Source organism: Micromys minutus, assembly GCF_963924665.1.
Source record: "Micromys minutus genome assembly, chromosome: 9".
NCBI lineage: Eukaryota > Metazoa > Chordata > Mammalia > Rodentia > Muridae > Micromys > Micromys minutus.
Genome location: NC_137978.1, coordinates 33,667,385 through 33,691,281, shown reverse-complemented (window position 1 = coordinate 33,691,281; position 23,897 = coordinate 33,667,385). Strand labels below are relative to the sequence as shown.

General features: G+C 48.7%; 3 protein-coding genes across 3 annotated transcripts in view; 1 reads left to right on the top strand and 2 right to left on the bottom strand.

The window, feature by feature from the left end:
- Positions 1 to 3,025: 3,025 nt before the first annotated feature.
- Positions 3,026 to 11,342, bottom strand: HECTD3 (HECT domain E3 ubiquitin protein ligase 3). Its single transcript, XM_080921519.1, has 21 exons — positions 10,925 to 11,342; positions 10,575 to 10,735; positions 10,237 to 10,329; positions 10,023 to 10,158; positions 9,661 to 9,776; positions 9,459 to 9,572; positions 9,243 to 9,325; positions 8,679 to 8,844; positions 8,443 to 8,524; positions 7,448 to 7,630; positions 7,257 to 7,309; positions 7,046 to 7,110; positions 6,860 to 6,963; positions 6,488 to 6,607; positions 6,295 to 6,384; positions 4,765 to 4,971; positions 4,491 to 4,620; positions 4,321 to 4,395; positions 4,116 to 4,197; positions 3,955 to 4,026; positions 3,026 to 3,849 (listed from the first exon to the last, which is right to left on the bottom strand). The coding sequence occupies exons 1-21, from the start codon at positions 11,291 to 11,293 to the stop codon at positions 3,765 to 3,767; spliced, it is 2,586 nt and encodes an 861-aa protein (XP_080777645.1). The 5' UTR covers positions 11,294 to 11,342; the 3' UTR covers positions 3,026 to 3,764.
- A 1,142-nt stretch (positions 11,343 to 12,484) lies between these two features.
- Positions 12,485 to 16,652, top strand: UROD (uroporphyrinogen decarboxylase). Its single transcript, XM_080921537.1, has 10 exons — positions 12,485 to 12,542; positions 13,165 to 13,277; positions 13,398 to 13,477; positions 13,556 to 13,618; positions 14,022 to 14,219; positions 14,320 to 14,481; positions 14,994 to 15,131; positions 15,260 to 15,360; positions 15,458 to 15,524; positions 16,207 to 16,652. Exons 1-10 carry the CDS (start codon positions 12,490 to 12,492, stop codon positions 16,366 to 16,368), a joined length of 1,137 nt encoding a protein of 378 aa, XP_080777663.1. The 5' UTR covers positions 12,485 to 12,489; the 3' UTR covers positions 16,369 to 16,652.
- A 2,651-nt stretch (positions 16,653 to 19,303) lies between these two features.
- Positions 19,304 to 23,897, bottom strand: part of ZSWIM5 (zinc finger SWIM-type containing 5) — a gene marked incomplete at both ends in the record, with an annotated part of 101,009 nt that continues 96,415 nt past the window's right edge. Inside the window, 4 exons of the mRNA XM_080921517.1 lie at positions 19,304 to 20,166; positions 20,810 to 20,891; positions 21,529 to 21,692; positions 23,727 to 23,884. Of these exons, the coding sequence (XP_080777643.1) occupies positions 19,304 to 20,166; positions 20,810 to 20,891; positions 21,529 to 21,692; positions 23,727 to 23,884 (1,267 nt within the window). The remainder of the gene's footprint in view (positions 20,167 to 20,809; positions 20,892 to 21,528; positions 21,693 to 23,726; positions 23,885 to 23,897) is intronic.

The window sequence follows — 23,897 nt, the reverse complement described above, 5'->3', positions numbered from 1 at the left end:
CCCATCATAATATTCCATTTGGCGGTGGCCTTGTCAGTGTGGTGAGGAACTGTTATTTTTAGAGCACCGAGTGAAAGAAACTACTTGGCCACTGCAGGAACTAAAGCACTTCCAACTTAGTTTTTGCACATCAAGCTGGCGATTGCCCAGGGGGGAATGGCGAGTCAGAGCTGCAGCTGCTGCTCTTTACTATAAAACTCTTGGCAGCAACCTCATTAACATAAGCACAAAGAATTCCCACCATTGGTGGCTTTGAAGGCCAGTGTGGACATTGGTAATGATTCTAAGCTGCTGGGTCAGACTTTAAAGAAGTAATTTGATTAATGTGGTGGTTTCCAACTTTTAACATAAACAACTTTTCAGACTATTGATTCCCACCCCCCCTCTTTTTTAAATTGGAAAATATGATTTTGAGGTCATATGTTTTTTTTAACTCAGACAACTTTAGGCTCTTGGGATCTATCCGAACAAAGCAAGGATCCAACCTCTGTAGAGCTGACATTCTAGCAGGCCTAGCAGTCTAAATTATAAAGAAGTTTAAATGTTGGATACTGGTCGATAAGTTATTTCTCCACCAGTGAAAATGAGCCAGTTCAAGAAGAGTAATATAAAAGCACTTGGGAGGGCAAATTCATTGGCCCCAAGCGAGGAGGGCAGGGAAATCATCTTGGGAAGGAAGGCAAGGGGGAGGGGAGAAAGAAAAAACGAGAGAGCAGAGAGAAGAAATCAAAATGTCTGGATTATATATAAAAGAGTCTCTGGGGGGAAAGCAGCCCAGCTCCTGGTCTGGAAAGTTCAGGATTAGGAGTGGGGTATGCGAAGTAGGGACTGAGGGATGCTGGGAGAACCAGAGGCCTCATCTGCTTTGGGATGTAAAATAAGCACCTCAGCTGTTTTGTTCCAGCTTCTGAACCCCTATAGTGCTGGCACACACTTTTAATCCCAGCACTTGGGAGGCAGAGGCAGGAGGATCTCTGAGTCCAGGACTAGTTTGATCTACAGAATGAGTCACAGGACAGCTAGGGCTACACTGAGAAACCCTGTCTCCCATGAATAAACTAACATGAAATCAGATAATTAAAAGAGAGGGCATCTGGGGGTGTGGCTCAAGTGGAAGTGTAGTACATATAGGGGAAGGGAGAGAACAATGAAAGGGGAGCAAAGAGGAAAACAGAGACATGAGAAATGAATTTGAACTCCCAGGTTGGAGAAAACAGCTGATCACAGGAGTGCTGACTCAATGTCACAGCCCACACATCTGTTGCCACAGCAACTTACTGAGTGTGATCTTACCTCCATTAATGAGGAAAGCAACTGCAACACACAGGTTGCCCCAGGTCAAGCAGTGGCAAAAAGCCCTTCACATTAAAGGGTTCCTTAGCATTTTGGTGGTAGATACAGTACTCCTGCAAGCTTGTGGCCAGCCTGGGCTACATAAGGAGTTTTAGATTAGGCCAGCCAAGATTATAGAGCAAAAACTTGTCTCAGAAACAAAACCAAAGTGAGGATTGGAGGAAGTGTCTCAGATGTTTCATTCAATAGAACATATAGAGTAAAATGTTTCCGGGCTTATTAAAGAATGAAATGGCTCAGCAGTTAAGAGCCGTTATAGCTCTTCCAGATGACTTGGCTTTGGTTCCTAGCACCTACAACAAGTGGCTCACAGAAACCTGTAATTTCAGCTCCAGAGGATCCAACATCCTCTCTGGCTTCCTTGGGTACCTATACTCATGCATACCCCTATCCCATAGACATACATACACACACAATTATTTTTAAAGATTTATTTATTATATATAAGTACACTGTAGCTGTCTTCAGACACATCAGAAGAGGGCATCAGATCCCATGGTGGTTGTAAGCCACCATGTGGTTGCTGGGATTTGAACTCAGGACCTCAGTGCTCTTAACTGCCACCTCTTCAGCCCATATTTTAAAAATAAAACTTTAAAATATAAAGTTTTAAAAAATTAAAAATAAAAAGAGAATAAAATGTTTCAGTGGATCCACACTTAGCGGTATGATAATTCGTCACCAAGAAGACACTTGCTCTACACTGCGACTTAATGAGAAAGATGTGGCAGTCTTCTCTCTAAGCTTCTGTGGGAAGAGAGTGCTCTGGAGCTAACACTGACTTGGCCTCAGTGCTTTGCAGCCAGGGCCTGACATCTGTAGTCCACGCTTTATTTCTAAATGAATGAATAAGTAAGTGCAAAGCAGGCTGCAAAAAATATGGTGTAAAAGAGATATTAAGGTACGTGTCCGGGCATAGAGACAAACTACACCCCACAGCACCTGCAGACAAAGTAGGGAAGGCGCTCCTTCCCCAACAGAGCTGGGGCTCTTGCTGCTTTGACTCCTTGGGAGGGAGGGTGTTCATGTGTGTCTCCTGTGGGCCACCCAAAGCGCATGGGCAGGAGGGGCTGCCCCTGGAGGCTCAGTGGGTGTGTTGCAGTTTGGGAGAGAGGTCTGGGCATGCACACAGCCGTGTAAAGAGGCGTTCTCAGTGGCAGTGTGAACTAAAGAGGACACATTAGGAAAGATTTTAGGGTATAGTTTGCTTTGATGGGCACCTGACTGTTTACATTCTACTAGACCACCAAGATGGCTGTCCAGAGCATTGTGCTTGAGGGAACAAGTACTGGGGTAAGAAGGGGCTAGGGTCTCTGGACCTTAGTTTTGTGGCACATGGGTGCAGACAGGTGTTTCGGAGTGTATCAGGACCCGGCTGCATGTCAGCTGTCCCAGCTTCACTCTTCATGTCCATATGTCTGTCCTTACCCGCTTCTGGAAGTGGGCTTCCACCATCACCTCAAAGCCATCCTTCTGAGCTCTCATTCCCACACTATGCTCCAGAGGTACCACTGTGTGTCACTGTGAAGCCTGCCCCTCCCATCGAGCACATCCCTTCCTCTCCCCTCCCCTCCCAGTAGGGTTGCACCCTCAGAGCTCCTTCTAGGACACAGCAATTTTCTAGAAGTACTGCAAGTTTAGTAGGGATCCCAAAAAGCACATTCTAAAGAAATGAATTTTTCCATTTATTCAATTTCCCCAATGTAAGATGTTCTACAGGAGTGTCATGGAGGCCCTGGAGGGGAGTGGAGGGGTGTGCACAGCCCTTAGAGCAAGTTTCACATCAGGCCTTATTTTCGAGTATGGGAACATCAATTACTGAAATTTTAGGGAGGACAGAACTCAACTGTGAAATCTTGAGGGTAAGGGAGCAGATATGGAGTTGGGCTGGATATGATCCAGAAGACAGTAGTTTGGCTGATGGTAAAGTGAGTATTGAGTGGATGTAGGTGCCAAGCCACAGGAAGAGCAGAGCCCACACACCTCTGCTATGGTACACAAGGGATGGGTACCAACCGGGGCTTCTTTCTTGGGGGTCTGTGACCAGCGAAGGTGACCGCACTGTTCTTGGCTCCTTGCTTGCAGTACCATTCTACCAATTTTTAAACATTTTGAGCCATGGCTGAAACTAGAAAAAAGGGGCAAAACAGGGGAAACCAAAAACTAGTCCATGGGTTGGGGAGCTAGATGGCCCCCTTCAAGTAGCTCAGGCCTGGCAGCTTGTGCTGGGCTTGTGGAAGATTCCCGCTCACAGAGGCCCCAGCACGAGTAGAGCTTGTGGGTCTGAGGGACTGGAGTGTGAGTGTCAGCTCGTGGCTCCCACTGCGCTGAGATTTCAGAACCCATCACCTCCGTTGAGACCCAGACCGGGCTGGCCTGGGTGAGGGCAGCAGGGCATGCTTGGCTCGGCCTTATTCCTCCCAGGGGCTCATGTCAGTGTCGATGGCCACACAGTTGTATGCGGCATAGCGGAGCTTCTCCTCACATACCTTGGCACTAAAGGAGGGAGGAAGGTGGCTGTCAGGCAGCTCTGCTGCTCCCAGGGGTGCAATTTCCTGCCAGCCACCCTTCCACACTTGGGTGGAACCTAGGAAGATTCACCTGGCATAGTGTGGAAGGAAGAGCGTGCTGGAGCACGTGGAAGACTCAGGAAGAGCGTCTGTGGTCTCATACCTGGGAGTTGGTTAGGGCAAAGGATTAGGAAGCTGTGGTGTGTGTGTGTGTGTGTGTGTGTGTCTGCCCCTCTCTGTACTCATATTCACCCTAGTTTGTCCGGGTAGATGTAGATCCGAGCTGGGAGGCGGCTGCGGCCAGTGACAAAGCGCAGGAAACGGCTCCGGTCCTCTGGGTGGAGAAGAAAATTAAGGCTTGCACTGATCAAAGAGACTCTGTAAATTCCCGCCCACCTCTTCAATCCACAAGCCGCGTCCCAAGGCAATGCAAGCAAGTCCTCTGCCCTCTACTGACCATTGGTGAAATTGTTCAGAGCCTCCCAAAAGTACTGCACTCTTGTGTCAGACGGTTCAAAGTCCTCAAACCGAGCTGGAGGGACAAGCAGGAATTCATTCTTAGGTCTCACTCTGCTAGTCCTTAAGTCCCGTCCATTCATCTTTAACTGCCCTTCATCTAGAACTCACTGAGCTTGCGCAGAGCATCCACAGTGACCTCTGGGTCCCCACACACCTTCTTTTCCAACTCTTGCCAGGTCAGCAAGTCCAGCACAGCCTGTGGTACCACCTTCAGCAGACCAGCCTGCATGGCTGCCACCTAGGGAGGAGGAAACAGTGGCTGGGAAAGGTGAACACTGAGCATCTACGTACTTGCTGACCAACAGGAATGAGGGGCACAGTTACGGTGGGAGCCAGCAGCAGGGTGGATATAGGGGAGGGCCCACAGTTCCTGTTTTCCCACCTGCTCCTTGCTCTCCTCTAGTCGTGCCTTCTGCACCAGCTGGATGAAACGAGAGCGGTCCTCATATTCCACCACGATGCCTGTGCCCCCTGGAATCAGCTCCACGACTTGCTGGTCACTCAGGACAGTGGTGAATGTTAGCTCCTTCCCAAACTTGAACTCAAATGTCTCCTTGTCCACCCCTTCCATCACTTCCAGGAGCTTCACCTGGGGTTGGGGAGAGGCAGGGATGCCGGTCAGCTTTCCACTGGGACAGTCTCTCCCATGGGTCGTGGGGAGTGCAGAGGCCAGGAAAGGGCCCGGAGCTGAGAGAAGGCTTCCTGCAGGACACGGCACCTGGCTAGACCCAAATGACAGCCAGGAACTGGCTTGGCCACAAGGGAAGTTGGGAGACAGAACATCTTGGACAAAGAGGAACAATCCAGAAGCATAAAGAATGTTCTGCTAGGGCCCAAGTGTGAGTCAGACTGGGACACAGGAGTCATGAAAGGCCCCACAGGTTCACCCTGTCCTAAGCCCAGAGCAGAGGCATCGGTGGTTTAAACGAGGAGAGTGAGATGAATTACCTGGCAGCGTGAGATGGATAAAAATAGAGACAGGGACACTAGCTTTTATAACACATGGTTGGAACAGGAGAAAGATGGCCTGAACCTCAAGGACAGGAGACACACACTTATTCCAGGGAGAGGCTGGACAGGATGCTGGGGGAGAAGAGTCAAGAGTGACCCTAAGCATGTTCCATATGCCTGTAATCCCAGTGCTTAGGAGGTAGAGCAGGAAGATCGGGAGTTCAAGGTCATCTTCAGCTACACATCCTCTCTACGTAAGACCCTACTACAAGAAGCAAAAACAGGCTGGCAAGACTGTTCAATGAATAAAAACACTTGCCACCAACCCTGATGTCCTGAGGTCAAAGCTCTAGATCTGCATGGGAATAATCAATTAATTCCTAAAACATCAATTCCCAAAACCTGTTTTTGGACCTCTACATGTGCACCATGGTGCAATGCACCTACCATCTCTCTCTCTCTCTCTCCCTCTCTCCCTCTCTTTCTCCCTCTCTCTCTCCCTCTCTCCCTCTCTTTCTCCCTCTCTCTCTCTACCTCTCTCTCTCTCTCTCTCTCTCTCTCTCTCTCTCTCTCTTTCACATGCGCACGCACACACACACACACACACACACACACACACACACACAAATATGCTTCTTCACAAAAGGCAAAAACCAGAACAAACACAAACCCACATAAAGACCCTGATGGCTGGCACAGGCAAAGGTGGATGGGTGCAGCTCTGAGCCTGGAGCCCAACAGTGGGCTGCAGATAAGGTGAAGAGTCTGCAGAGTGCAGGGCTCAACAGCGCCATCTTGAGTTAATGCATGGGTGGACCCAGGCTGAGGAAAGAAGTGAGAGCTGGAGCTAAGGATTTTAGGAGTTACCAGAACAAAGGTATCCGTTGAAGCCATGGGAATCAATGGGACTAGAGAGGCACAGGTACCGTACCGGGGAGCGGTGGGTCTGGGCCTTACTCACCAGCACAGAGTCCACAGCTGGGAAGTCTTTGCTCCAGCTCACCTCCTCACCAGACAGCTGCTTCCACACGAACCCGGGCAGGGCCAGGACCTGTGTGACAGACACTGCTGTCTTCTTACTGAACTGCACAGGTCTGCTGGCCCTTCCTATGAGGGGCCTAGGCTCAGCTGACAGGGTGATGATTGTTACTCACCAGGAACTCCTTACCCCGAAGGGCAGCCCCCATCAACTGTCCAATCCACTCATACTTGGCAAAGTCTCGGCAAGAGGGATTTGGCACATACATGTCCCGGGCCTCACCAGTGCCATTGCCCTGCCCCAGAGACAGAGTTGTCAGCAGCACCTGGGGTAAACTTTATTATCCTATCTTGAGTACCCCACAAACTTTACCAGAAGTGTAATGCCCCCACCCCACCATCCACCCTACTGTACAAAGGACACTCCTCTCTCCTCCTTTCCCCCTATGCAGAGGCTGCCTCAGGAATTCCCTCCCCTGCCCCCTCCCGCTCCATCAGGTTCCAGAGGGAACTAGCAGAGATCTGGTGGTGGGTGGGAAGACAATCACCTGGTTTGCCGTGCGCACAAAGAAGGGCAGAGGCACAGGGGTGTCAGCTGAGCTGGGGCACAGCTCTTCTGACATATCTGCCAGGCTGTCACGGAAACCACCACCTGAAATGACAGGTGGGCACCTCACAGTCTCAGCTCTAACACCCTAATAGGATAACAATTTGAACTCATGTCAAAGCCTTACCTTGGTCAATGATCCCTTCTGCAATAAATTTACATTCCCACCACTGGTCATAGCGCATGGGCCACCTGTAAATGGGGATGGTGGGTCTCTGCTGTGCCAGGGTTGGGCTCAGGCACACTAACAGGCCCAGAGACCAGCCAGGAAAAGGACCACAGAGTGTGACAGTGAGAGGTGCCGGCAGTGTGTGCAATCCCTTACCCTCACGCCATACCTGTAGTCCAAGGGTTTCTCATACTTGTCAGAAGGCTTGAGGCCTTCATAAACCTGGGGGCAAGAGGAGGTGGGGGTGAGCAGGGGCTGGGGAGGTCTGTGCTATAAAGCTGCTATTTTTGCACTTGCTCCAGTCTCTCTTGAATCAAACCCCTACGCCCTTTACTGACCCGCCCCCAGTCTAGTCCAGACCTGGGTGAAGACTGCATTCTTGCAGGCAGGGTCCCGAGAAGGGCAGGCACGGTGTTCCATGGCAAGGCGGCGGTTGATGTACAGCCGAGGCATGAAGCTGGGCTTGCTGCTTTCCGAGTCACGCAGGCATTGTGCTACCAGGCTAGGCCGCTGGCGTGACAGCAGCAGGAACTGTTTCACTTGCTGGTGAGGAAAGGTGGGCAGGGCAGAATGAGTGGGCAGCTTATGTCTAGGCCCTGGGACTTTTCTATATGCCTAGACTCAGCTCTACCATTCCAGACCCAGTTTAGTCTATTCTGTTCTTGCCTCTAGTTTCTTCTTTGAATCAGCCATGAAGGGGACAAATTTAAAACAATAAACACAAATCTAACATCCTTACAAGCTTTTGAATACTTCCACCGACCAGAGAAAACTTGCTACTTCATGACCTGCTACACCAGTCTCTGGAGAAGAGGCTGTGCTTCCTGTCGGCCAATTTCTAGCCTTGTGTCACACCCACACCTAGCTGTATGGTTTCCTTATGTCACGTGGAGCTGCCGTAGGACCACAGTGGCCTTTCCTACAGCTGCCCCGCCTGAGTTGTCACCACCCTCTCCCTCATTGCACATTTCACAGCCATTTCACAGCCTGTATGGAAACGAGCCCCTCAAACACTAACTTTTAGTCACTCATGTCTGGCTTTCTTCTTGGTTTTCAGAACCAGTAAGGGTTTAGCCCCAGAGGAACTTTCTGCTAAAGAATAAAAACTAGGGGCTGGAGAGATGGCTCAGCGGTTAAGAGCACTGACTGCTCTTCCAGAGGTCCTGAGTTCAAATCCCAGTAACTACATGGTGGCTTACAACCATCTATACTGGGATCTGATGCCCTCTTCTGGTGTGTCTGAAGACAGTTACAGTGTACTCATTCATATAAATAACATAAGTAAATCTTAAAAAAAGAATGAAAACTAGGCAAATAGCCCAATGTCCTGAGAAGTACTGCAGGCCCAGACTCACCTTAATCTCACTAAAGGTGCCCAGTGTGTGGTCCCATGCAGGTACTAGGTGGTGCAGGACACTGTCCAGGATTTTGATGAATCTGTGGTAGTGTGGTAAGATAAAGAGTTTGGCATGGATGGAAGACCCCAGTCTCTAGTCCACAGGGACGGAAGCGAGGCTCAGGAGGTGCTCTGACCCTTGAAGAAGAATGACTTAAAAGGAAGGGAGGCCTGCAGGGCCAGGACCATACCTACCTCTGCAGAAGGACAGCTCTGCGGTACAATACTTCTGGGTCAGTGCCTTCCAGGCGTGGATATCGCACCAGACTAGCTGGCTGGAACAGGTCTGCATTCAGCCCTAGCTCCCGCTGTCGAGATGACTTGATCTTGACCCCTCGAAGACGAACATCGATCCCATCATCTGAGGATGGATGGAGTCAGAATCTGGCCATTTACTGTGCCTGTTGCTTTCTTGGCCCTCAGACCTGGGAATGGCTTCTTTAACAGTGGGCATTTTGTCACTGTTAGCCACAGAGGCTTCAGAGATTCTATCACATCATATATACAAACATACGTGTGTGTGTGTGTGTGCACGTGTGTGTATCCATTCCATCTCTATGCTGCTGGGATGCCTGTGAATTCCAACCCAGCTCCTTTCTAGATGAGCCCAACTACCTCTATGGCTTTAAGGTTGGCTTATACCCAGCAGCATATACTATCTCTGGTCCCGTAGCTTCACCCCAACTCCATTCCCTTCTCTCCACACTATCAGCCTGCCCTCAACCACAGCCCAGGACTCCTTATGACCCTGAACCCTACCTCGACACTCAACAATGCGGATCTCAATGATTGGAAGGTGGACGGTCATGTCCTCTAACACACAGACATCACCAATCAGGGTCCTAGGAGACAGGTATAAAGCAGTTCAGATATTTGCTGCCTCAGGCCTTCAGGAACTTTTGGGGTTCCATTCACTGAGCTTGGCCCCATTGCTAAGATCATGTCCCACTTCCCACCCCGGGAAAGCCTGCTCACTCGTCAATGTTCACGTCACTCAGCTTCTTCAGGTTGTCCCCTTCACCCCCATAGACCACTACTCGCTTTGGCATGAAGTTGTCATCTGTGGTATCCACGGTGAGTAGCAGCTTCCTGAGAGCTCAGAGTATGTATCTGAGTGAGTCTCTAGGCACTCACAGCACATGGCTCACCCACCCTGTCACGCCCAGAGCCCACTCACTTGACGATTGTGCCTTTCTTCATGGTAAGCCGTACCCAGTGCTGGCACTGGGACCCATCACTCTCCCAGTAGGTATCTGCGTTACTATCTGTCAGGCAGGATACATTGAACTCCTCCTAAGGTAGGGGGAGAGAGGTGGAGTCACACTGGGCATGCATTTTTGGGCTGGGGAACAGAAACGGTTGAATTGGGGTGGCTATAGGGTCGGAAGGGCGTCTGGGGTTCCTTAAAGGGCTTCCAAGGATAGTGGGACTAAGTATAGCCTACGGGGATGCGGGTTTGGCCCTAGTTTGGTGATGGGAGTTCTGGACCTGGCGTTGAGCGATGTGACCGTATCTAGGCACAGGAGGACCAGCACCCACCGTATAGGAAGAAACATCTATGTTCTCCACATACTGCTTCACACTACCCAGGTTCTCATCTTCTTTGCCCAGGTGGTCATATAAGAAGTGGATCAGGTCCTCGTCACACTCATACGTCCACGTTGGTGGTACATAGCTAAACAACCCCAAACCCCTAATTAGGTTGGGTTCAGGCCCTGATCCCTCCTCTCCCACCCCATTCCAGATAACTCACAGTAGTCTTTGTATAGCTTCTGTGTATGCCTCTGCTGGCTGAGGCCGGGACCCCAGGCGATGTGAGTATGTCAGGTCCACCACCTGTTCCCATCTGTGGGCACAGAGTGGAGTAAATGAGGAGGAAGGCACAGGCAACAAGAACACCACCTTCCGGATCTGGAGCCTTCTCGAGTTCTAGCTTCAAGCCTCTACAAGCCTCCTTCAGGTCTCATTTCTGCCAGTTCTTAGCCCACCTCCACCCAAATCTCTCTCACAACCCAAGGTTTGGATTTTGGTTGTGTTTCCAAGCCCTCTGCATCTGTCAGACACCAAATCGTGTTCTTTCAGTTGCAGAACCTGAGCACCGGCCGGTAGTCGACACCAAAGAGCTGCTGCTGCCGCTGCAGGTGGTCCGGAGTGTCAATAGGTACAAGGCGGGCTCCGCCCTCCGCTGGGCGACACACTAGAAGCCAGCCTTCGTCCAGACTACAGTCACTCAGGTGTTCGGCCAGCTGCTCCTGCAGGGACGCGCCAGATGGGGACAGCCGTCAGGGGACAGAAACCAACTCAGTTGCTCGCCCAGCCCAGCCCAGGGCAAAGAGCACTGAAAGCAATGCCAGCTCACTATGGGATTAGGGGGCGGAACAACCAGGGCGTAGGCTAGATCCATGGGGTCTTTTGTGGGATCCCTGCCATCCGGGGCGCACCTTGGTCAACTTCACCCAGAGTCCGTGCCCGTTGCACAGTTCCTCGCCGGTGGTGCGTACGCAGGCGCCTCGCCGGAGCTCGATACTGTCACGGGCGGCGCGCAGCGGTCCCGAGCCTGTGCCCGGGGCAGGGCCCGCGGCACCCACACGCAGCCCCAGGCCCTCTGCCTCCCACACAGGCAGCAGCACGCGCGAGGGTCCCGCCGGGTCCTTGTAAAGCTTGTAGAGCACCTCTCGCGGCACGAAAGCCAGCGCCGCAGGCAGTGGCAGCCCTGCCCGGAGGCTCCGCGCCGCCTCAGCCAGGAAGCGTACGCGACCCAGAAGCTGCCGCGGGGACTCAAGCGCCGCGCCGGGGCCGGGGCCAGCCATAGTGAAGACGCTGGACGTGACACTGGTCCAGGGAAACCCTGCCCCGCCGCAGCCGGGGGACTGCAAGCAGAGCTTCCCACCACACCCCGCCCCACCTCCCACCCTGCCTTACCGTATATTTCCGATCAAATGCGCAACACAGACATAGTGTCAGGTGTTCTCTGATATTTCCTATTTTGTGACCCGCCCCCTTCCTTCTTCCCCCGCACTGTACCTGGTTTATCAAATCAGACTCAAAACTAGACTCTTACGGTAAGGTCTCATTACGTAGCCCAGGCTGATCTCGAGCTCGCGACCCTCTACCCTTGCTCAAGCTTTTATTCGATCTACTCTGATGCTTTGGCCTCCTGTTTTTGTCTCCACGTCTCCAAATATTACATCTGAAGAAATTTTGCTGTTGTGGTTTTTTTTTTTTGTTGTTGTTGTGGGCTTTGTTGTTGTTTTGTTTTGTTTTTTTTGGTGGTTTGTTGTTGTTGAAACAGGATGTCTCTGTGTAGCCCTGGCTGTCCTGGAACTTACTTTGAAGAACAGGTTGGCCTCAAACTCAAAGATCATAGCGCCTCTACCATCCGACTGTTGGGATTAAAAGCGTGAGCCTCCACACCAGACTTGAGAAATCTTATAAAAATTGTTTAAGTGTCTATCCTAGGGGCGAGTGACTAAGTAACTGGTAGAATGAGCCCTTCCTCAGTCACTGACAGGAATGTACAGTCATTCTGGAGGGATGCCATTTGCTGCTTCTAATTCCAGGAGACTAATAATCGTTGTCCACTTAAATGTGATTACCAGCGTTTGCCTTCCTAACGATTGGTAGAGCAGCCCCTGCTCAGCACTCTATCATTCCTACAAGCTGATCAATAATGTAAAAATAGAGCCTAAAATCTTCGGTTCCTATACAATTTTTTTTTTTTTTTGCGCCATTCATTCACCAGACGACACAGTTAGACTCAATAGGCTTGTGCTAAGTCTTCAGGATTTCTAGACCACAGATGAGAAAAGTTTAAACTTTGCTTTGGGTCATCTGTTACTGCGTCGCAACAATGGACTTTACGGTGAAAAGTTGTTGGGGTCCTACGGGCAGCAGGGAAGGCAGCCCTGCAGCTGTCACTGGATTGGTCACGTGGCTCCCAATATGGCGACGCCCAGGGTTCCGTTCAGGAAGGGGCGGAGCCGGGACTGTCGGGGCGGAGACTCAGATGAAAGCCGTGACCACTCAGTTTCTGTTTACCATGGAGGCGAACGGGTTGAGGTGAGTCTTCTGTTGCACGCGCTGTGGCTACATTGCTTTTTGATCCACGTCTTCCATTCAGGGATATATCCTTAAACTCTTTATTTTTCTGGAAATCTCCAAGTACGAACCTAAGTCGCTAAGATTCCAAATCTTCCAATTACGGAACGGAACCTTTCCGGCTCCCTGCCCTCCTCTTCCCGCAGTCTCTCCATTCCTGGGAATACCTTGTGGGACTGCGTTCCAAGACTTTGTTTCGTGGTGACTCAGAACTAGCACCTGGGGATTTGATCCTTTTTCTATCGTTTTGGGGATCCCAGCTTCAGAAACTTGCCTCTCGGTTCCCGAAATTAACTCCTTTTCCCCAAACTTCCTTACTGGATTTTCTTTCCATTTTCCTAGTTCCTCCAGTTTCTATGAGTTTGGGAAAGTGGACAAATGTGTAGTAGAGGCCCTAGTGGGGCCCTCCTCCTGGAAGCTTGTGCACCACTTGATAGAGGTTAGGCGGTATGGGTGGGGAGCCTCGGTTTGTAAGCAGTTCTGGAGGAGGCAGATAACGGCCCGACTGAACCCTCGCCTTCTCCAAACTCCAGTATATCATAATGACAATTACTCCTACTTGTACCTTCCACCTGATCTCCAGACAACAGAATTTTCCGGAGCTGAAGAATGACACATTCCTGAGAGCAGCCTGGGGAGAGGAAACAGACTATACTCCCGTTTGGTGCATGAGACAAGCAGGCCGCTACTTACCAGGTCAGGGGCAAAGCTATGGTCTAGATAAAACCTGAAACTCTAGATGGTGAAGTTCTTCAGGGGAAGATGGTAACTTTGGAAGACCTCATGGTTGAGTCCTTCCTCCATCTCCTCTTGTAGAGTTTAGGGAAACCAGGGCTGCCCAGGACTTCTTCAGCACCTGTCGATCTCCTGAGGCTTGCTGTGAACTGACTCTGCAGGTGAGGGCCCCACAAACGAGGGTGGGGTTTATGCCCTCAGTGTGTGGCCTTACTAACCTGTTTTGCTATTCCCTGCAGCCACTACGAAGGTTTCCTCTGGATGCTGCGATAATTTTCTCCGACATCCTAGTTGTACCCCAGGTACTCAATCCTGATCCTGGAATGTGGGCTTTAAAAAAAAAAAAAAGAGTGGAGAAACTGGAGAGGTGGCTCAGAATTAAGAGCACCGACTGCTCTTCCAGAGGTCCTGAGTTCAATTTCCAGTAGCCACATGGTGGCTCACAACCATCTGTAATAGGATCTGATGCCCTCTTCTGGTGTGTCTGAAGAGAGATCAGTGTACTCATATACATAAGATAAATAAGATAAATGCACTCATTGTAGATCCTCTGTCTTGTCAGGTTTCAAGATAACTATAACTGGGAAGAGGAAAATACTAGGGATAGAGTTTGCAGGGGGGTTTAGTCTTTTCTTTGTTGCATTTAAACAGAACCCTTCCCTCTGAGTTCCAGGTTGTGTACCCAGATATTTTATCCCCCTTAAGGCACTGGGCATGGAGGTGACCATGATACCTGGCAAAGGACCCAGCTTTCCAGAGCCATTAAGAGAAGAAGGGGACTTAGATCGTCTACGGGATCCAGCAGCAGCGGCTTCAGAGTTAAGCTATGTGTTCCAAGCCATCACCCTTACCCGACAACAGCTGGCTGGACGCGTGCCACTGATTGGCTTTGCTGGTGCTCCGGTAATCCGGCATGGGGTGTGGATGGGAGCATGAAGAGGTCAGGCTAGTTGGTCTGAAGAGACAAGGGACTCTATGCTCTGCCTTCTGCATCTTTCTGCAGTGGACCCTGATGACATACATGATTGAAGGTGGTGGTTCAAGCACCATGGCTCAGGCCAAGCGATGGCTCTATCAAAGGCCAGAGGCCAGTCACAAGCTGCTTGGCATACTCGCTGATGTTCTGGTCCCATATCTAATAGGACAAGTGGCTGCTGGTGCTCAGGTGAGTCCTTAGGGACAAACAGGTTACAGCTTGGCCTATTAGGATCCAAAGCAATGGTTTCCTGAACTGGAGAAAACAGGAATGTTACTATTCCTCAGGGATCTGGTTAGAGTTATCTAAGGTCTGAGTATTGTAAAGTTGCTGTTAGGATCTGGAAAAGGTAAAACTTTTTTTTTTTGGATCCACCTACTTCTGCCTTTCAAGTTCTGGGGTTAAAGTAGTATGTACCACTACCTGTCTGTCTGTCTTTCTTTCTTTTTTTCTGTGTATTCTTGGCTGTCCTGATCTGTAGATCAGGCTGGTCTCAAACTCACAGGTCCACCTACCTCTGCTTCCCAAGTGCCAGGATTAAAGGCATGCACAACCACTGCTGGCTTCTATTTTTTCTTGTTGACTGGACTTGAGCTCCTAGCCTCGGGCAATGTGTTAGGGTTTAAAGTCAGCCAAGAACTAACGTCATGTGTACTTGGAGCCTGAGGTACTTCCTTTGTGTTCTTATCACCTGTTTACAGGCATTGCAGCTCTTTGAGTCCCACGCAGGACATCTTGGCTCTCAGCTCTTCAGCAAGTTTGCACTGCCTTACATCCGTGATGTGGCCAAGCGAGTGAAGGCTGGGTTGCAGAAGGCAGGCCTGGCACCCGTGCCCATGGTGAGGACTGGAACAGATTGAGTCCCTTATGCTATGCACTCAGCCTGCATAGACTGAAATCACCACTGGAGGGCAGCAGAAGCACACTCCAGAAAGGCTTAGGTTAGAGATCTGCTCTTTCTCTCCAGATCATCTTTGCTAAGGATGGACATTTTGCCCTGGAAGAGCTGGCCCAGGCTGGCTATGAGGTAGTTGGACTTGACTGGACAGTGGCTCCAAAGAAAGCCCGGTGAGTGACAGAGGAGTGGGCAGGAGAGGTTGAGGTTGAGGGAGTAAAATCCCCAAAGAGTGCAATGGTGAGAATGTGGCGGTGGCTCTGTTTCTAGGGAACGCGTTGGGAAGACAGTGACTCTGCAGGGAAACCTGGATCCCTGTGCCTTGTATGCTTCTGAGGTAATAACTGGGTTCAACATGTGTGTACAAGGTTTTCACTGTGCAGTGGCTGGGTGATCACATATGGTTTTATTACACCTGTCTTCCCTCTCAATTCTATATACACAATGTAAACTCTAAGAAAGCAGGGCATTTTTAAAATTTAAATTTTATTTTTGTGGCTGTCCATTTTCACTCTTTGAAGCTAAGGACCCAACCCAGAGCCTTATGCTTGCTAGACAAGCTTTCTACTACTGAGTTAAGTCCCTAACCCTGCCTTCCTTTTTTGAGACAGAGTCTCATGTAGCCCAGGTTAGCCTCAACCTCACTGTGTTGCTGAGGTTGGCCTTGAACTTACCTTCCTGTCTATTCTAAAGTGCTAGGATTATGGATATACCCCATCACACCCAGCCCTCATTTGTAGTTTTTGGTAATATTTATTTTGTGTTGGGTCTCTATGCTATGGTGCATATTAGGAGGTTAGAGGGCAACTTTGTGGAGTCAGTTTTCTTCTACCATTTTATGGGTCCTAGTGAATGAGCTGAGGTCATCAGGGTTGCATAGCAAGCCCCTGACTTGCCGAGCCTTCTCACAGGTTCCTCACTTGTATTTTAACCCTGTGTAGACACATTCCTGTGCATGTGTGTAGGGAGGATACAGCGTTGCTGGCCTCTCCTATAGACAGTACCTCTTGGTTCTCTAGGAAGAGATTGGTCGACTGGTGCAGCAGATGCTGGATGACTTTGGGCCACAACGTTACATTGCGAACCTAGGGCATGGGCTTTACCCTGACATGGACCCAGAACATGTAGGAGCCTTTGTGGATGCCGTACACAAACACTCACGTCTGCTTCGACAGAATTAAGTATATGCTTTTCTGCTCAAGTACCACCAACACAGATGGTTTCCAGGAGAATAAAACTTCCAGAGTTGGAGTCTAGCATGTTCCTTTGTTTGTAAGGATTATGTCCTTATTCTCAGTTCTTTCTGAAGCCCCTCTCCCTTCCTGCCCATCTCCCCTTCTCTCTCTCTCTTTCTCTCTCTCTCTCTCTCTCTCTCTCTCTCTCTCTCTCACACACACACACACACACACACACACATGAGGCCTCAAATTCACAGAGATCCACCTACCTGACTTTCAAGTGCTGGAATTAAAGGCATGTACCACCAGGCCCAGCTCCTTTGTTCCTTTTGTTATGCTTCCAAGTCTAGGGCTCAGTATCAGTGAAGAAGTGAGCACACACTACAGCATTAACACCAAGCTCACACTATAGGCTCACACTACCATTACACTGTTAGCCATCCAAGCTTGGGGGTGACATGATACTAGGTACAGCTTTCCAGGTAGTTGGGGCTATGGCATTTATGCACAAGGGTTAGGGTTCCTGTAACATAGGGCTTTGTGTCTCTGAAGGAAGGAGAAGATAGGTCAAAAGGGGCACAGAAGATGCTAAAACACTGCAGAGTTCAGGAGGGGAAGAGTAGACTAGTTTTGATACCATAGTATGAGGGTAGAAAGATACAGAGTTACGTTGCTTAGGATTGGAGCCTTAGGCTAGTTCAGCACCAAGGTAAAAAGGTCTCTGAAGCCACAGGGCCCTCTGGTATTTAAGTCCATTGTGCATTATTTTCTGAGTCTACCCACTGATTCTCAGAATCTTGTGCTCCTGATTATCATGTGATATTAGGAGAGTACCGTTTCCTAGGACAATGTTTTGAGGTGCCTTAGAGCTATAAATGTAAGTGTGATGTGAGGAATCTTCCATCTGTCCATTACTGTATATCTGTTTAAGCCCAACCAGCTCCCTCTCCCATCAAAGGAGAGAAGGTCCTCATTTACTGAGAGAACACAATTTCTGCTTTTAGAAAAATCTTTTCTGTGATCCATGATTTATTCATAGAAAAGCACTGAGTTCACATACTTGCTAAAAAAAGGGCAATCATGATACAGAAATGGGAGTGGCTTCTTTTTTGCCAACCCATTGGGCTGAGACAGTGTAGGGGCCCTTGGCTGGACAGTAACACATTAGTAGCCACAAACAGCGAATACAACTTACTGGTCAGCTTGGAATAAAAAAGATGACAAGTAGTTTTCAAAGAAAAAAATAAAGTAAATCAGACAGAAAGGTCCTTAGTTCAGACTCTAGCTACACCACCCCTTCCCTATCAAACCCCACCCAACTCAGAAACTAAGACACAAAACAGTAAACGCTGAAGACACCTGTATCCAACTGAGTCTTCGGAATACCCTTGCTACCTCCTATAATTCCAGGCTAAGCACAGGGGTCATGAAGTAGTAGGAACATGATACACTGGAGGTCAGCATAGGCTGAGATGGGCCTTATCGGCAAGAACTAGAAATTAGGAAGGGCAAGGCTAAAGGAATACCAGCCTCAGCCTCCAAATGAGCTACCAATGGGATTATGATGAAAGTAGGCAGAGGAAGTTTGAGGTAGAGAGTTGGAGGAAGAAAACATGTTTGTGTAGAAAAAGAACCATGGAGCAGAAGTGGCCAGTCTTAAGAGCAGAGGAACACGTGCTTCGAAACGTGTTTGCTGAGAGAAGGTAAACCGGAGGCACAGAGTTGTGGAACAATGCTCAGCTAGCAAGAGACTAAGGAATGGATGGGCAAGAGAGAATTGGCAGAAAGAAGGCACACTCATGCAGATCCTCAAGTGTGAAGACACTGACAGACTACATGTAGAGACACATCATGGTCAGCAGGCATACGCTCAGAGACAAACATTTATACACAGGTACCCGTGTGAGCCTAGATGCACACATATGCTAAACATGAAGACATGAGTACACTTAACACTTAGGTATGCATTATCACACACAAATGAAACCCAGCCTAACATGTCACACAATTAACAGAACTGACACAGGCATGCACACGTGTATCTTTTTACACAGACACATGTTCATACAGATATACACTCATACACACTGGAGAGGAAAGCAGATTCTCTAACATAAAGGTGACCAGAGCGGATGTATCTGATAAGCTCAGTGGCTTCCTGGACCTTCGCCTTCTCCCTGCACTTGTTATTCAGATGTACGTCAGGCTCCTGGAGTGTGTGAGGCAGAGGCAGGGGCTTCAGTGCTCACAACTTTGTGAGACAAATATCTAACCCCACACTCTGGACCTCTGCCCCTCAGTGACCACTAGGCTAGTTGTCCTATCTTCAGGCCACAGTTTCTGCACATATAAGAACTGGATTTTAACTGTCCATTTTTCTCCCTGCCGCCCCTACTTATCCACTGCCAACAGCATATACTCTGTACGGGAAACCTGAGAAATGGTTGTGAGTCTCCTCAGAAAACAAGCCTATCCTCCCACCCACAGCTACCTTAAGTGCCCGTCAAATCAGAGTCAGAATTATAAATAGTTACAGCTTTACAATGCTTGACAACACATATACTATAGTATTTACAGTACCATAAATGCTTCTGTTTTCTCTGGTTAAGCAATCCCTGAGACAGAACAGTGTTCTGTGTTTGCCAAGGGAGTGGGGCCAATGGCCAGGACACGCAGGATATAGGGGCGTGAGGTGACATGTTGTGGGGGCTTCTGACAGGTCTGCAGGGTCCTGCTCCTCCAGGAACAGTAGAGCTGTAGTGAGTAGCTTGCCAAGGCAGGAATACTGGCTAAAGTTGGACTCTCCCATCCTTAGGTCTGTGGTACTTTTGGCTCAGGAATAAGTAAGTGCTGAGTCCTCTTAGGGTAGGCAGATGTTTCAGAGTCCTTGTCCTGACCTGGGAGCCCAGGCTGCCCTAGCAGCAAGTTCTCCACTTTCTCAGCCAAAGCGCTCTCGAACCAGCAGCATCAGCTTCTTCTTGCCTTTGTATATCTGTTTGAGGTTGTCAATGAATTGGGCAAATTGCAAGTGACCATCCTGGGGCAGTAGGAAGGTCTCACGAGCCTTGCTCAGAAACTCAATAAACTCTCCGTAGTGGCGGGGACTGATGTGTGTCAGACGCGAGTGTGTGGTGTTGATATAGGCATTGATGGTTGCATCCAGTAGCTGGCGCAGTGGAGCTTTGTCTGTTGACATGAGCTTTCCAGAGCTGCGGCGGCCTGGGATGCCTGCCAGGCCTGGTGCAGTCACCGTGCACCGACGCAGGATATCAGACAGCACTGTGGCACAGTGCACACTTTTCACCACCAGGGGGATGAGAGCTGCTAGTTCATTCTTGCCCAGAGAGTGGCTGAGAGCACAAGCCCAGAGCACATCATTGATGGCTGGATGGGTGTCCTGGTTATAGGCCAGGTTAAGATGGCTCATGGCCAGTGAGGCCAGCTTGAAGGCACGCAGCGGGTAGCCACGGAGCTCCATGTAGCGGGCAATGGTGAACAGCTGTGAGTGAGTCATGCCACCGGCAGCAGCATCAATGGCAATCTGGTAGGCTGCCTCAAAGGCAATGTGGTCTTTCTCACAAAGTGTAAGAGCTGATAAGGCACAGCTCTGTGGATCCTTCATAGCACATTGTAGGGCCAGTGTGCGAGCACAGCTAGCCAGTTCCTCCCGCTGTGGGTAGTCAAGACTGAGGCGCAGGATAGTGGTGTGGGATACAGCTGTGGCAGCCACAATACTTGTAGCCTCAGTTGGGGTGAAGAGTGTATACCAGCTCTGCAAGATGCTCACCAGGGCCCGCACACCTGTCAGAGAGAACCTGAGATCAGCAGTGGCTAATTGGTCCTAAGCCAGCTCTGCCCAGATGACCATTTGGGGTCTGAACTTCGCCTGCAGATGAGTTCTCTCTACTCCTTAGCAGCCTTGAGATGATCTGAGGCAAACCAGGGTAAGGAGAACATCCCAAATGGCCAGACCCTATTTGGGGTCTTTCCCCATCCCAGCCTAGAGAGCTGAAGGTCTTTGCTGCACTCTCAGCCCTTCATAAAGATGAAGCAACAGAGCCCCAGGTTTGTCTGCTTCAAGGTGGGGCCCTAGGTTTCCCTAGGGGTTCTAGCTGAAGTAGTGCCTTTGAGGAGAGTCTTGTGTTGGGGCTTTGGGTTCTAGAATGGTTCTCAACCCTCCAAGTTGTCTGGTTTTTCAGAAGCATAGACAGAGATTGGGACCAAACCACTAAGCCAACCCCCTCCCTAGGGAGCAAGTGGGGACTGATGGCTGAAATGCATTGTCTCGGACATTTCTCTAAGCACGGAGGATCAAAGTGCTGTTGTCATCAGAACACAGTGAGAGTGGTGAGAGCTTAGGTGGAAGCCATGGCCATCTTCTAGCACACAGCCTCTCCCTCCACCAGGAGTACAGATGACAGCTCCTGTCCTGTCCCAGACTCACCCACTTCTGTAGCACAAGTAACCAGCCATCGAACCATCTCTCGGCGCCTCCAGTTAAGGGTTGATAAGGTCATCCGCATTACCTAGACACAAAAAAGGCATTTCCAGTCGGCCACTCCCCTCCCTTCTACCTCTTAGTATTCTTTTATGCAATAGGTATTTTTTGTTTGCTTGAGATAGGGTCTCAAGTAGCCCAGGCTGGCCCTCAATTCTCCACGACCTAGAACTTCCAATCCGTCTGCCTCTACCTTCCCAGCACTGACAGTGTCCCACCATGCCCAGTTTATGCAGTGGTGGGGGTCCATCATAGGGTCTTAACTCACGTAGGTAAGCACTCTAGCAAGTGACATACAGTCCCAGCGCAACAACAAATGTTTGCATTATTGAATTAGTGGTCTTTCCTCTCTGTGTGGATATGTTTAATTTCTTCCTACCCCTCGCTAGACACAGGGCTTCCTTGAGACTCTTATCATACCTTGATTGACTTGGAGGAAGGTAGAGAAGGGAACTCTATAGTGCCTAACACTATTTTACTTCTGGCCTTAACTTTAAAATGGAGGCCACTTTTATAGAATCCTTACTTTCTGTCTACTCTAGAACTTATATTCTGGAGGACAGAAAGATCCAGACATGGCTCATGTTCATTCCCCTTGGAATACCTTCTGCCAACTGTCATTACTCTAGAAACCTGAGGCTGGGACAGTGGTGTCATACTCATACCTGTAACCCCAGCTCCAGGGCTACGTTGAGCAGAGTGCTGTCTGTACTGCTGTCCGTGGGAGTAGCAATCTTGAATGCATCTTGAGCTAGTTTGAAGATGAGGGAAGAAGAATGGATGTGCTTCTGTATTGCTTCCAGAATAGTTCGTAGCCTCAGCGTATCCCCTATAGTCATTGGAAAAAGGTGGAGGAAGGATTTCTTTTGAGTTTCCCTAAGACAGCAAGCTGATTACAGCAAATACTAGTTGAACTGTGCTAATTTAAACCCAATGCTTCTGAATGCTACCATCTCTTCTGGTTGATTAAACTGTCTCTTGTAAATGCACAGTGGATCCTTGTTTCAAGACACCCACATGAATTCACCTCTCCCATCTTTTTTCTAAAAGTTATTTTGTTTTGTGTATATTGGTGTTTTACCATCACATATAAATTTATGTAATGTGTGTGCACTTGGAATCCACAGAGGTCAAAAGAGGGCCTTAAGTTCCCTGCAACTGGAAGATGTAAGCCACCATATGGATGCTGATAACTAAATCCAGGTCCTCTGGAAGAGCAGCTAGTGCTCTTCCCCTGAGCTATCACTCCAGCCCCTCCTCTCTCCCAAAAGTATTTGGTGACCCAATTGAAATATTAAGTGAAGTTCATACTTTAAAGTATTGTCTCTGTATTAGTTTCATTGAGTCCATAACTACAATGTCATACAGGCTAGTTTCACTGCTGTGAAAACTCCTACCTTGCCCCATTTCTCCTGTACCCTGGCAACTATAATTTTATACAGTTGGAATCACATAGCCTTTTCAGATTGGCTTCTTCTTTCTTTCTTTTTTTAAAAAAAGATTTATTTATTTATTTTATGTATGTAAGTACATTGTTGCTGTCTTCAGACACATCAGAAGAGGGCATCAGATCACATTATAGATGGTTGTGAGCCACCATGTGGTTGCTGGGAATTGAACTCAGGACCTCTGGAAGAGCAGTCAGTGCTCTTAACCACTGAGCCATCTCTCCAGCCCTCAGATTGGCTTCTTGCAATATGCAATACATATTGAAGATCCTATGAGTGAAGTTTATCTTGTTTTATTGCTAGATAACATTCTATTGCATGGATATGTCACAGTTCATCTTTTCACCTTGTGAAGAACATTTTGGTTGCTTTGGGAGTAATTGTAAATAGACATGAAATTCTATTTAGACATAAAATGCATTCCTGTGCAGGTTTGGGTATGTATGTTTTTGACTCTTTTGGGTAACACCTAGAAACATGACTGCTGGAACATATGTTAAGACTACATTTAGCTTTGTTAAGAAAACAAAACAAAATGAAACAAACCCCAAACCCTGCCAAATTGTCTTCCAAAGTGGCTGTACTATTTTACATTCCCCCAGCAATGAGCATTTCTGTTGTTCCAAACTGTCACCAATATTTTGATTTTGGCAATTCTAACAGTGTACAGTGGTATCTTGATTTAATTTACAATTTCCTAGTAATATGATCCTGAATATAATTTTGTATGCTTGCTTGCTATCTGCAGATCTCTGGCAAAATGTCTTTTTAATTCTTTGGTCAGTTGTAATTTTATTTTAAGACTACTTATGTATGTGAGTGTTCTGTTTGCTTGCATGTATGCCTACATGACAGAAGATGGCATCAGATCTCATTACAGATGGTTGTGAGTCATGTGGTTGCTGGGAATTGAACTCAGGATCTCTGGAAGAGCATTTTAGCCCTATTTTATTTTATTTTTGAGACAGAATCTCATTATGTAGTTCTGGTTGTCCCAAAATTCACTCTATAGACAAGGCTGGCCTCAAACTCAGAGAGCCTCCGCCTCCTGTGTACTAGGATTAAAGGCATATGCTATTGGCTCAAAACCACCTATAACTTCATCTCTGAGGGGATCAGAAACCTCTGACCTCACTGAACACTGGCACTCATGTACACAGACACATGTGAAATAATTTTTTAAACAAATGTAAAAATCATTTGACTCTATATATTCAGGGACTTAGGACTTTAAGGTAACTAAGGCAAAATTATGGTCTGAATCCAGGTCCTCTTTCTAAGGAACAGTGGACATGAAGATCCCCACTGCTCCTGTCAACACAGAACACATGGCTTCTCTGTTTCAGGAGACTTCGGGCCCTGGGTGGGTAGGCATAGTCGGGATGTTGGGTCTAATAATGTCTACCCGTGCTTACCTTTGGCAGCAGTCAGCATGGTGGAGGCCAGTTCACACTGCTGTGATTCCAAGTGCCCAAGAGTGAACCAGCGAGGATAACGGCTAGGCACCACAGACACCATGTGATGGGGGTGGGAGGTGTCACCTGCAGAAGATGAGTTTTCTAGAACAGGTAACCTAGAAGACAGAA

What these genes read in the sequence shown, in the direction of transcription:
- HECTD3 (XM_080921519.1), bottom strand. Translation starts at nt 11,293, where the DNA reads ATGGCTGGCCCCGGCCCCGGCGCGGCGCTTGAGTCCCCGCGGCAGCTT. An exon ending in AGAATGCAGTCTTCACCCAG is followed by an intron (nt 7,310 to 7,447) that starts GTCTGGACTAGA and finishes TCTTGCCCCCAG; the next exon opens with GTTTATGAAGGCCTCAAGCC. An exon ending in TTCCTTCCACACTATGCCAG is followed by an intron (nt 3,850 to 3,954) that starts GTGAATCTTCCT and finishes TCCCTCCTTTAG; the next exon opens with TGCCAAGGTATGTGAGGAGA.
- UROD (XM_080921537.1), top strand. Translation starts at nt 12,490, where the DNA reads ATGAAAGCCGTGACCACTCAGTTTCTGTTTACCATGGAGGCGAACGGG. An exon ending in AGCAGGCCGCTACTTACCAG is followed by an intron (nt 13,278 to 13,397) that starts GTCAGGGGCAAA and finishes CTCCTCTTGTAG; the next exon opens with AGTTTAGGGAAACCAGGGCT. An exon ending in GTGCCTTGTATGCTTCTGAG is followed by an intron (nt 15,525 to 16,206) that starts GTAATAACTGGG and finishes TTGGTTCTCTAG; the next exon opens with GAAGAGATTGGTCGACTGGT.